This window comes from Ostrinia nubilalis, chromosome 9, assembly GCF_963855985.1.
Source record: "Ostrinia nubilalis chromosome 9, ilOstNubi1.1, whole genome shotgun sequence".
Lineage (NCBI taxonomy): Eukaryota > Metazoa > Arthropoda > Insecta > Lepidoptera > Crambidae > Ostrinia > Ostrinia nubilalis.
The window spans coordinates 6,126,263-6,139,862 of NC_087096.1; the positions used below are offsets into that span (position 1 = coordinate 6,126,263).

The 13,600-nt window shown below is 37.3% G+C and overlaps 1 protein-coding gene across 3 annotated transcripts in view; it reads right to left on the reverse strand.

Moving 5' to 3' along the window:
- The window catches only part of LOC135074515 (uncharacterized), a 20,284-nt gene continuing 6,684 nt past the window's right edge, over positions 1-13,600 (reverse strand). The window contains exons 1-6 of one of the 3 annotated variants that reach the window (XM_063968827.1): positions 8,322-8,642; positions 5,568-5,664; positions 4,775-5,086; positions 4,153-4,342; positions 1,631-1,784; positions 1-656 (exon numbers count right to left, since the gene is read on the reverse strand). In XM_063968827.1, the coding sequence (XP_063824897.1) occupies positions 554-656; positions 1,631-1,784; positions 4,153-4,342; positions 4,775-5,086; positions 5,568-5,612 (804 nt within the window). In that variant the 5' untranslated portion in view covers positions 5,613-5,664; positions 8,322-8,642 and the 3' untranslated portion in view covers positions 1-553. Of the gene's footprint in view, positions 657-1,630; positions 1,785-4,152; positions 4,343-4,774; positions 5,087-5,567; positions 5,665-7,869; positions 8,266-8,321; positions 8,643-13,600 lie in introns of those variants that run through there. The other 2 variants (XM_063968826.1, XM_063968828.1) reach the window with 2 other exon arrangements.

Here is a 13,600-nt window from a genome sequence, read left to right on the forward strand (position 1 = left end):
TTATAAAATTAATATTTTATATTTGTTCAATAAAAACTACATTGTGGGCCGGTATCCCGGCGCCCGGGTAACACGACCTTTGTATTATCTTGTTGAATATAAACTCTGCGGGCAGACTGTGTCATAAGGCAATGGTGTGAGTGTGACGGCCGCGGGCTCGTCAAGGCATCTGGTCCGGCGCGGCGATCCGGCTCCCTCGCCGCCGTTCGTACGTACAAATTATTGGAATGTCACGCGGGATGCGAACGTTCAAACATCAAATCATTACAAACAAAACCTAACGCTAGGCCCAACGGGCCACTCCGAAAATACACTCACATTGAAATATTGTACAATCTCATACTCTCGCGGAGCGCCCGGTAAGTCCGTCGAAACGCATCCGAAATTATCATTAATCAATTAATTAATACCCTATAAAACTTACAAAACCGGTACTCTTAAAACTTAAGGCTAAGTTAAAATTAAACGGAATTGAAAATAAATTACCTAGGTACAATATTTTATTCTAGAAAGCTATTTATAGGCGCACGAGGGATGTTCGGAGACGCGCGGGTCAGTGCGTGGCTTCCCGCAGCTTCTTGGCCACCGGCGGCGCTTGCGCATCCATCGAGTCGCCCAATGAGTTTTCTTCCGCTGAACTCGCCTCTTCTATTGGTCTGTTGGGACAAAATAAAATATTATGTCAGATTGCACACAATTAGAGCCCGTTGCAAGTAGAAAATAACACTACTAAAACTGGGACCGGTATTTTACGGACTTAGAACCGTTATCAGATTGGTTCATTATTCTACCCACGTCACTTCGCTGTTGTTCACACAACGCTCAACTTTTCTCTGTACGTAACACAACCAGTTTGCTTCATGATTGGATGGCAATCATATACTAAGTAGATAAGTCTCTTGTTTCACCATGTTAAAACCAATTCAAGCACATGACGGGTTAATGTATTTTCGCATAGCTATGTGAAGTGCTTTTGTCTCTGTCAGAGTTTCATACAAATGCCATGAAGTCATTTTCATACATACAATACCGTTACTAATGGGCTATAGTTGTACGCAGGGGCGTAGCTACTAAGGGGCTAGGTGGGGCAGTGCCCCGGGGCTCCCAAGCTTAGGGGCCCCCCGAATCCTTGCCAGAAAATCTCAATTGAACTGAACTTTAAAAATTTCTCCCATTTTCAAAATAAATAGAGAGAAATTCGAAAGTTATAACTAGGGTATTCCCCTAAATTCTTTCTGTGGGTTGTAGCAGTGGGGCCCATTTTTTTATTTGCCCCAGGGCCCTTGGTTACCTAGCTACGCCACTGGTCCCAGCTTTGTTGTCAGGATGAGTAGGGCGCTACTACCAATGCTGGGTTATTAGTTTCGATTTTAGCCACTTGACGTTTCAGAATCGTTCAACTATACGAGTATTATTATTATAACTTTGCACATTTTAAAGCATGTAAACCTTTGAAAAAGAGGCTGACAATAGTGACTAAGTTTCTTGCGCTGCTTCTTCTCAGCACTGGCCCATTTATTGTCCTGACGCAGTGGTAGGGTTAATACTGGGACGTGTAAAAGTGCTTTTTTTAAGCATAATTACAGAAATAAATGAGTTTTATTATTTTGTATTTTTATTAAATCCTTACCGTTTCGCGCGCGGCGTGCTCAACGCTGAGTCTGAGTTGTCGGAGGGGGAGGCCGGCGTGGCGGGGGTGGGGGGCGACGCGGCTTTCGCGTCCATTGAGTCTTCTGTGCACGACGTCGTTGTGTCTTCGTTTACTGAGTCTGCTGCTAATTTGCCTGGAACAAGCGAACATTTTGGTTTAAATAACTGTAACGTTCTCTCGTAGTCGTTGGGTTGTTTGGAAATGATGGCTTTTTAGCGATAAAACCGCCTATGGCAGTGGTTCCCAAAGTTGTCTGGGCTACGACTCATCTAATACAAGTTCACAAACTCGGGACTCACCTATAGGAAATTTCGCCCTCTGCCCAGCGGTTGGATCGGTAGGGTGGTATGGCGTTTTTAGCGATAAAACCGCCTAAGGCAGTGGTTCCCAAAATTGTCTGGGCTACGACTCATCTAATACAAGTTCCCAAACTCGGGACTCACCTATAGGAAATTTCGCCCGCTGCCCAGCGGTTGGATCGATAGGGTGGTATGGCGTTCTACAGGCAGGGCCCAATGTTCGCTCGCGACCCACCACTGGGTCGCAACCCATAGTTTGAGAAACCCTGGCCTGAGGTATTGTGGACTTACATTTCATTTGACAGTTTTGTGTGATATGCATTGTCCCTTGCGTGCGACACCTTTGCATGATACTGAGTGGATGTCGTTTCAGTAACAGGCTCGTTAATTAATTTATTCAGTTTTATTTTAACGTAAAATCTTTACCCCCATAATGCAAAAAAAATAACCCGGGATGAACACTGTTTTAAAATAACATTTCCAGACCAGAGTCTAACTTTTTGTAATAAGGGAGTTATAGTATAAAAAAATATAACTGTTTAATGATTTATATTATACCTATTTTAGAGTTAAATTAAACTCTATGACAACAGTCGAATATATAAATCATAAATTATAACAGCAATTAAGTACCTATTAGATTTATTTCCTTAAAATTGGTGTTCGAAACACCTGTGTGTATGTGTTTTAAAATATTTACGCATCTTTTATTAAATTCCTTGCTTTGTACACAAAGTTCTGTAGTTTCATTTATACTTAGGTACTTACACAAAGTCCGAAAAAAAAATCTTAACATCAAGCTACTACTTACTTAAAATTATTTCAATATTTTCGTCTTCGCCTTTGTTTTATTGTGATTTTAATTTAAGATTAATTAATTATCTTTTTGATTCAACAAAAACATCTCAGTCCCCAGACCACTGAGTTTCGCGATGGAATCGCAGTCCAATTTCACAGTTATCTGATTGAAGTGCTCAATTGACGAAACGTTCGAGATAGCGTTTGCTTTGTACTTCTTTGTCGCATATTTTCGAAAAAATATTTATGTAAGTTCTGTTTTATCATATTTATTTATTTGACATTTACGACTTAAGTAATCGATCACCAATTGCAATTAAAATAGCAATTTAACATTTAATGAAGCCTTGGCCGAGTCGCATTCTGAACTTTGACTTTAAAAGTTTGTCCAGCTGACTGCAAAGGTGGTTTAAACTGCATAAATAGGTAACCGGCTATGATAACAAGCGTTATCCGCGATGTCTTTCAGAGAATTGAGAATGTAAACACCCTAAATGGGGCGGGGAGGCGCTCCCCCCTCCCGGCCACGTGGTTGCCCGCACACGTGGTTTTGTTTTCTCTGGACTGCCGTGTGAGGCATCATGATGTAAATAAATAATGACCGTTGCCTTGACAACGGCGTCGCGTGATTTGACGTAGGTGCAGTCAGTAGCGCCTGCACTTGATTAACTTTGGCTGTTAACTATTTTACTATCGCAATTAGACAGTCATCTGTTTTACTGATAGTACGAGTAGAAGCTAAGAGTATGTTTTTCTCGCTTTTTGCGAAATCTATAAATCGCTATCTACATAGAGATTTAAAAGCAAAATCAATCTAAAAAGAAACATTAATGGATGTCTTCTGTTCTGTATGACGACATTATTTCTTTTTTAAACGTGGCAAGTCACGTCTGAATCAAGATTGAAGGGTAACAGTGGCAGGCAGTGAAATTTGAAACAATAATCATGAGTTGGCCGCCGTCCCATCCAGGGCAGAGATATTCTGAACGCGATAAAGATGGTCTCAACCTACAAAGCAATGTAGGCTGAGTTTCAAACTGTTGTTTTGTGCCTGTCATGAAGCCGCTACTCGGTACTAAAGGACATTGATTTTAGCTGTCAAGCAGCTCATAAGTAACCATTTAATGTTTTTTCATGAGGACGCCAAACTTTTTTACTCCTGCCAATCACAATCTGGCTTTAAACATTTTACAACTAAAATGGTGCCTTAAATTTTAATGATATCGTTTTCATACCATTACTTGTGCCGCAATCTAGGATCCTATTCACGCCGTACGACCCATTACATTATTCAGGTAATACGAGAAACTGTGGGCGAATCCAATGGCCGAAGAGGGACCTGAAAATACTCTTTCACCAACATGCTAACGCACTGGCTTTTCGTCAAAAAATGGTTATGCTTACCGTTTCCATTTGTGGACGGTGGCTCAAGATTGCTTTCATCGCTCGGCAGGGGCGAACCACCGTTCGTAGGCGCGCTTGTGTTGGGCTCTTTCCCGAGCAGTTCGGGCTGCAGGTCAGATACTATGTTGTGTGTCCATAAAGCCAACTCGACCATATGTGGGGACCATTTCTTGCCACAGCCGTTTTGTTCCTAGAAAAGAACAATTAGTTGTCTCACAATTTTCAAAGGTAAATGCCGTTGTAAATAGGACGTTATTCATTTGTTCGTGATTTCGTGATTGACAGAATGTTTATTACAGAGCTGTCATGAACTACGAAGCCAGCCAAGTTGAACAAAAAATTAAAGTAGCTATGAGTGTTCATGTAGGAAAGAATATTCTCATAACAAGTTCATTGTATTTTTAATACCTTTACGGGTTCGTCGTGGTAAAGCGACGTTCAATCATACGAATATTTTTGTATGCATTAGGAAATTGCAGTCTTTGTTAGCGTGACAGAAAGAACAAAACACCATTGTATGTAGATATTCAACGGTCAACTTGCGGCTTTGATGTATGGCTGTTATTTTGCTAAGTTACGATCGATTGGCGGTTTATCTTTATATCTATTGTTGTATACGTACCTTATTTAACCTATCACAGACGGTCTTTATATGTTTAACAAAATTGAGGTATTCCTTGGCAGTGTAGTCGCTACCTTCCATCTCTGGGATGGCTTGTAAGCACTCGTCGGCCATGAAGGGGGCGATTTCTGGGCTTGCTGCCGCGAGGAGAGCTGACGCTGTGGCCGTGCCCACTCCTTTGAGGTTGCTCAGCGCAGTCATAGCTGACTCTATATTCGGCAGTTTACGGAAGGCTTTCTTTGTTTCTTGCATTACAGCTCTAGGTGTGTTCACTTTTATAAGATACGATAGTTGCGGGTAAAACTTCCCTCTCTGCAATGAGACAATGTGTTGTTATTTGTTGCATAGATCATGTCGTGACTGCATGAGTGATGTCGTAAAGTTATAACATTATTGTGGTGCTAAAGAACGTGTACGTGGAATACTTAATGGCTTTAAAAATAATTACTTTGAGTTTTATTATTAGTGTGATCTTTTACACGAGTAACAAACTAACTAAGCCACGCGGTGAAGTGGTAGGAATGGCCGATTCGTGATCCGGGGAACACGGGATCGGTCCCCGCTGCCGCTCGACTATTGTGGTGAGCTCACTCGTGATACAAGCATATTTAGCTTAGTACGGTCAGTAAAAAAAAAACAACCTGAGTAACTTAAGATTAACTTAAGAGCAAAAAAACATGTGCTAAAGGATTAAGTTAACGAGCACTGTCTGCGACAGTGTCTCGATTTAAATTAACTGTTAGTATAAACAGACTGGTTGTTATAACATCGGTTGGCGAGTTTACAAACTCACCGCTTGTTTCCATTTCATGAGCTGGACCAGCTCCTCGTGGATCATATGCGCATCTTTACCCCGGGCTTTGATCTTCTTTGGTAATTCATTCTGGTACCTGGGAACAACGAAACATATTGTTAAAAAGTGGAAGCAGCAAAAGACTAACTATTACAACGTAATAAAAAATCTCTTGGCTGGAACTTGGCTTGACACTTGATCTTCTATTTTTTCATTATTATTTTAGGCATAGATAGACACCTTTTTGTGTTTGTCACTATGCTAAGACTTGCTGAATGTGAATCTAAGGCACTTCACTCTATAGGTGACAAAGTTTAATTAATGGTCTTTGTAATTAATAAAATAAGTATTCTAATTGTTTGACTTACTAGTTATCAATATTAACTAAGCAGAACTAAAAAATATACAATAGTAAATCATAGAAAATACAATTAATAAATAAACTTCCATGACTCCGGGTGAAGCACATTTCATTCGCTTCAAACCCTCAACTCGAGTCCTCTATGTTAACCAACGATCCATGTGACAAACAAAATCCATAAATCATAATCATTCCGTTTATAACTTTCATAAAATGTTAATTAATAGTCATCACAAAATAATTGTTTCGTTCATCGTACCTATCACTGAATTCTGATACTTAACTCGGATGAACTAAACACATGTGTCTTACATCTGTTGATGATATTAACTGAAAGAAGCTAATAAAAATTTACTTAACTACATTAATCATGTCTGAACCAACCAAGTAGTTAGGTTGAGTAGGAATTATAAGTAAAAAGCTTAAAAAATTAGAAATTAAAGAATATTAAACAGTTTTTAACATTATGATAATAAAAAACAATTAAAAGAACATAATGATTAAGTTCTAAAATTAAAATTTAAAAAAAAATACTGAATTAACTTTAAAAATAGTTTAGTGCTAATTAGTAGTCTTGAGAAGTCATTAGAAAAATAAAAAACATAATGTAACAAAAAAGATAGACCTTACATTATAAATTAAAAGTAAAACAAAAAAGCATCAATCTCTTTCCTATTTCAAAATAATTCTCAAATAGAAACACACCTAGGGTAAAGTAGGTACCTACTTAACAGCGTTGCCAGACGTCCTGATTTTGGCGGGACGTCCCGATTTTTAAATCAAATTTAAATGTCCCGCGCGGGACAGGCTCGGTCCCGCTTTTCGGAGAGAGACACTCACTTCACCAGACTATTGTTTGAAACGCCATATTATTCTAAAGAATATTTTTTTTTTATTTTTTTCTTTTTTTATTCTAAAGACGAATTTAACGATAGAGTAAATCTGATTTAAAATATTATTTTTTTGTTAAAATACATTTTCTATGGCTACTTTTGCAATCTATTGTCACGTAAACGTAATTTTAAGTCAAATAAAAAGATAAATATTTGAAAACCTTTGATTATATACGTTTTTTTACTATGTCCCGCTTCTGACGGAAGAATCCCGCTATTTTCACTCAAAAAGTACCAAAGTCCCGACTTGGCGAAAAAAAAAACTGGCAACGCTGCTACTTAAGTAGGTACAAATTAGTCACTTGATGATTTTAAAAATTACCATGAAATTTTAGTTTTACGCTAAAAATACCATTTATAAATTAAAAATGTAAGAATGTGGATCCTTAGTACAATTTTTAAGTTTAAAACTAAGTTATTATTTAATGACTAGGCACTTAAGTAGGTCTACTTCATTTGATGACTCATAATGGAAAATTATAGAGTTTAAAATTACATTTTTTATTTATTTTACTACACTTTAATCAATACTTTAATATAGCAGCAGAAACCAGTCATTAATTAAACAAAATTCATTGAATTAATACCAATGGTGAAGCTAAAAGGCAAGTCACCATTTTGAACGGATGTGAGTCGTACTCAACAAAGCATTGTATTAATAAGTGAAGTAAGCTAAAAATACAAAAACATGTCGAATTTATGATCAAGTATGTTATTTAGTTAATGAATCTACATCATTAACTCAGGAACATCGGGAAAACATGTACGTAAATGCATTAAAACGAGTCATGATACGTAAAGGACAGCCACCATTTTATAACGCCTGAGCGCCGCGATATTTTCCCCCACACTGGCTTCAGGAAAAACGATCGTGTCAAATTGACATCGATCCCACGTGACGCAGTGATTTTAATGAGCACTCCGCGGACTAGAGATGCAGTCCGCGAGGGAGGTAGCTATCAAATCAGTTTGCACGGATACACACACAATACAAGTTCATTGACACGCCACGGCCGCATTTTCTCCTTTCAAAGACGTTCGTACTTACCAATTGTCCAATTTTATGAGTTCCTCTGGTTTCTTTGTTTTCTGTTCAGCTTTTAGTTTAATCGCCTGTGGATATAACTTCAATACACTGTCAAATTCTTTTGCATCTGCCTCCAGAAAGAAAGTAGACGTGTCTTTCGCGGTAGCCATTGTGAACGTTCTAAAATGTACAACACTGCGTATTTAGTTTAGCTATAGCGCCGAACTCGACGCGGCGGCAGCACCTGGCCAACTGGGCGCACTCTCCCCACTCGGCGCCATCTTGTTGACTGAACCTCGCAATGACGTTCGATATTATTATTCGAAATGTGTTATTTTCACCCGGATTTTACTTATTATTTCGATTTATTCCTTTATATTGTTCTATAGATTGACCCTACATGTAATTTTAGTTGGATTACTGCACGTTTAGAGCAAATTTTAGACAGGTTTTGAGACAAAAAATATACTTACTCGCTTGCACAAGGTTATATCGGTCGCACATTGAGTCGTGGCGTCGGACATTTGTCTGGCCTCCACCCACTGGGAATAACAGGATACAAAAAAATAAATCCATGTTATTCGGAATTCACTTCACCACACTAAGTTAATTGATGTTGAGATTGAAGTTTAGTTGTAAATGAGCACAAAAATCACTTTTATGTTAGTCACGTCGACCTCGGAGCATTATCAATTTCCTTAAACGTGACGCAACACACGACACCGTTCTACCGAAACGGCTTTGGTAAACACGCATATTTTCCGTTGCATTGCAGTACACACTGAGCTCGGAGTAGTCATGAAGTAGTAACTAGCGGTGTACATAAGGCATTTAGGTAGTAGGACGTACATATCACCGGGGTGGAACGTCACCAAACCAATCGGCTTTGTTGTTTTGATAGATCGCCATGTGCTCTACTCCCTCTAACAATTTAGGTGTTTTATCGGTCATTGAACAGTTCGCGCTAATTGTTTGCTGTTATTTATTTGAGTTCAAATTGCCGCCAAAACCCGCTATGAAATACCTACTACGGTATTACCTGAATTATGATTCCATCCTTATGGAACATACATTAGTAGGATATCTAATAGAAAAGAAATTACAAAAGGTAGAGTTCCTCCTATTGTAGTGCCTGTTATCTTATAAATAAATAAATTAATACATAAATAGCATTTAGGTCCTGTATTTTAATAAAATAGCGCTTCATATAAATTTTAATCGGTTTTATTACGTAAAATGTGCACCTTCTCATTCATACACCTGTAAGATAATATTTTTTGAAACACCTGGATGATTCCTCTTTTCCCAGAATTCACGAATTTCAAATTTTTTATTTGTATGTTTCTGAACGACCTGTAACTCTCAAAGGGTTAACTGGTAGAAATCGCGCGCGGCTGACTTGTGAAATGTGTAAGCTAAGCTTCCTACTACAAAATAAACTTCATTTAGTGACATTTGTTTTTGTAAGTTGTATAGAATCATAAAAGTTAGCTGAAGAATCTTCCTTTAGTTTAGATAGATTTTTTCTCTTAGGAATAGGATCAGTTCCTTCCTCGGTTAAAAAAATTAAATTGTCGTTGCGTCAGACTGTTAAATGAGGTTAATAATAATTAACTTTTTAAAAAAATAAAACCGACTTCAAATACCCCAAGTAACATTTTACTCCATTTAAGAGTTCACATTTAGTTCCAATGTGTACTTAAAGCATTAGTACAGTTCACTCGTGATGTATAAGCTGTATTATTGCAATTAATTACACCTATACCTGTCTAAGGGACTTATAGGAGTGTAGACTAGTGTAGAGTTATACTTTTATATGATTGTTGGTGTTATAATACTCTAACAACTATCCTTTAGTCAGCCATCTGACTAAGAGCATTATAGGAGGGTAGAGATACGGCAACCGCTGTTTAACGGCCTACTTGTACGATGTTATAGAGCTAGCATTTTAATAGAACACACGTGGTCATTTATAAAGCCAAAGGCTGTTATGTTTACTTGTTTTAGACTGTTATACAGCTAGTAGCTGTAGTAGGACTTGTTTGTGATAGGGGCCGTTCAAGTATTACGTAAGCAGATTTCTTACCATTTTTTACCCCCCCGCCCCCCTTGTCATCAAAAGTACGCAAAGCACTTACCCCCTCCCCCTATGCTTACGTAAACATTTTTAGTTATAAATGTTTTTTATATTGTCATTTTTAAAATAGGAAAATTCATGAAAATATTAGGTTTAACTGATACACACAGAGTAAGGGACAAAAAAATATAATCAGAAATAAAGAACATAACAAACATAATTGCATCAACATAAACACAAATGATAACTTTCAATGCTTACAATACGTTTAGTATCCAAACAAAACGCGCGCGGGAGGCCGCGTGTTTTGATGATATGCGGACTACGGTCTACGACTCTCAAATTTTAATGGACACAATGTCGGCACGAGAGTTAATTATTAGACAAGTGAATAGCGCACGGTAATTTCCCTAAATTTAATGTGCGGTAATTCCCCTAATCAGTTCTCAAAGCGAGTGCCTACGCATATGTATTATTTGCGGGAATCCCCGAAAAAACGTAAATAACTAATAACGATGACGTAATCATCATCTAGACCCCCTACCCCCCATGTCATCCAAAATAAGCAAAACAGAGACCCCCCCACCCCCCCTTGGTGCTTACGTAATACTTGAACGGCCCCATAATTAAAATAACCTTTTTTTACTATCTGTACAAAAGTGTTTCAATGGTTCGCATGTGCACTGTAGGCTGTTAAAAGGACTATATGTGTTGTCCATTAACATCAATAGCAGTTTATTTGTCCACAAGTACTACTCTTATTTGCTTTAAGCTGAACATGAATGTGAATGTGATATTCTATTACACATTTCCCCAAGCCTATTTTTAGTTGTTCATGGTGGTTCTGTACATGATGCAGAGGAAAATATTATGCCTGAACCTGAAATTTCCCTTCAAAATATACAGATATGAGAGTGTGATGATTGCAGTTCTAGTGATAGTGAATACCATTTTGATTTGGACAATTATTTAACCTTTCGCAAAAAAATAAGAACATGGGTATTCCTCATTCCGCTTTGAATAAATTCAGACATAATAAACGAATTTAAACCGGGAACACTACCGTCTGATGCTTTAGGTATTCATACTTGACTATTAGTACCTGGGCTAGGCGATTTAACGGACATTAATAATTTTTATTGCGGATCTCTAAAATTTCAGTATTTGAAAGAATTAAAGATACATAATTGACCTGAACTAGGTACATCTTAAAGCTGTACATAAGTTCACATTAGAATAAATTTATAGACATTAGCGCTGTAGTGGTACAAATGTGGAACTTCATATAGATAACAGCATTCTAACAGAACACATGTAAACCTAATATACGCTCACCGCATTAAATTGGAGTTATAACAGTTCACATAGCCGTATTTCATTTCCACCATTTTGTTCTACATAACCTAAAATATTTACCAAATAAATCTCCAAAATTAATGCAGATTTATCACAAAATTCGCAGGTAGAGCGATTGAGTTTTGGTTTCATGTTATAATTAATTACCGTAGTATAATTATAATGCCAATACAATATCAAAAACTGAAAATTGTAGATTTCCTGTCAGCCAGTTTTAAATATTTTAAAATGAATATCGCGTTTTTACAGAGGCGCGTAAATATTTTAGCTGTAAATATGTATACATTTCACGATAAAGTTGCATTCCCAATGGCATTAACATTATTAAGTATTTAAAACCCGTGTTACTATTTGCATAAATGATTATCCGCCCGAGTTGTTTCCCTCTTGGCACTCACGTACAAATACCAAACTAATATTAAAATGTGGAAATAATTTAGGACACACGTGAACTTTATGTAGCATTGGAGTACTTTTGTCGGACTTTATAACTTTGAAAGCTGTGCATTTAGCCACTTGTTACTCTTTATTACACTCACGTACGTTGTATGGTTCACACTGCGTCCCATATAGTGCCGTAAGTCAGCCTTAAGTCCGATGTTACTACTTAAACTGCTATTATAATGCTATTATACTGCTAATGTATAGCCATAGTGAACTTAAAGCTGTCTAATTTGTGCCCAAACTGGTTCTATAAAAGCATTATAGCAAGCTATACAGCTCGTATACAGCTGACATACACAGCTTGTGGAGTACATGTGAACGACTATTGAACTCTTAAATGGAGTAAAATGTTACTTGGGACGTGAACACAAAAAAAAACTAAAAATTAAAAATATTGCGTATAAAAAAGTTCATCCCCAATTTTCCACCCTTGGGGGTGAAATATTTTCTTCAAATTCGCATGAAACCACCCTTTTGATAATACCTATTCAACAAAAAAATAATCGTTCAAATTGATTTATAATCGGCGGAGATATTGCGTATAAAAAAAAAGTTCATCCCCAATTTTCCACCCTTGGGGGTTGTTTTTTCTATTATTAAATTTAAATGGGACCACCCTTGAGGTATTACCTATACGCCGAAAAAAGATTTGTTCAAATCGGTTCGTAATTGGCGGAGTTATCGCGTAACAAACATAGAAAAAAAAAAAAACATACGGGTCGAATTGAGAACCTCCTCCTTTTTTGAAGTCGGTTGAAAAGACCGTTATTCATTCTTCTTTTTTTAAATAATACTAAATACTTACATATTTTAGTTAATTTGAGTTACTTACACAAAATTACCACTAACACCCCTTCGTGCTTATTAATTAAACGCTTGTGTAACATGTCGGTTCACCACAATAGTAGGAATACTTTATTTATTTAGATAATTATATTATTTCTGGGTGTATTAATTACAAATTAACAATGAATAGTAAAAAGAGCATTTATTTATTTAATGTAATACTAATACTGTCGTTAATTAGGCAGTAAAATGACATTATTGTGAGATAGAAACTAGTCGCTATGTAATTTCTATAAACGACGTTAGAGAGATGAGCTTACTTAGCGATTTTCAGTAAATTCGGTCCAGTTCTTCACGCACTTGATGTGTCGTAGCGCGTTCGTAACATCGTAGTAGAATTTTCTACGATTAAAATAATTACCTACGAAACAAACGTGCGTTCGTAGCGTTAGTTTTCAATTGTTTTCGCATTTTAAACATTTATTCGTTTCGTTTATTTCGTTACTTTTAAAATAAGGAAAATCCACTCTAAATGGTTTGAAGCAAACAATATTATAATATTATCGCTCTTTAAACACGAAAAATAGCAAAATACCACGCAACATTCGTTGATAACAAAGCGAAGCGAGGCGAGCGCGATAACGATAGCTCACAATAAGAAAATTTTGGAAGCGAACAAAGTGTTACTTTAGGGTGCTGTTTGAATACGCGGGGTTATGACGGCCCTAAAATAAGAAAGCGCTCGAGGGTTCGGGTAACAAAAAGTATGGACGCTTTACTCGGTATACTATGTGACTCTTAATGACGTTCAAATAGAGTTGAAAGTCAACTGTTGACAGCTAGGGTCGGTTTGGGGTTCGCCGTTCGGCGCGGTTTCATTTTTTATGTTGTCTGGGACGCCCGTCCCGAAAACAGCGCTTAAGCTACGCAGGCGCCCGACCATCAGACTGCCTGCTGAGAGAATCTACGGGCTCAGCGGGAAAGAGATGACAACGTATTTTGCCCGCGAATTTAGAAGCAGAATAACTTCCAAGACCGATTGCTTGCAAGATAAAAATACTCTGTATGTTGCACTCGAAAGTAGATAGA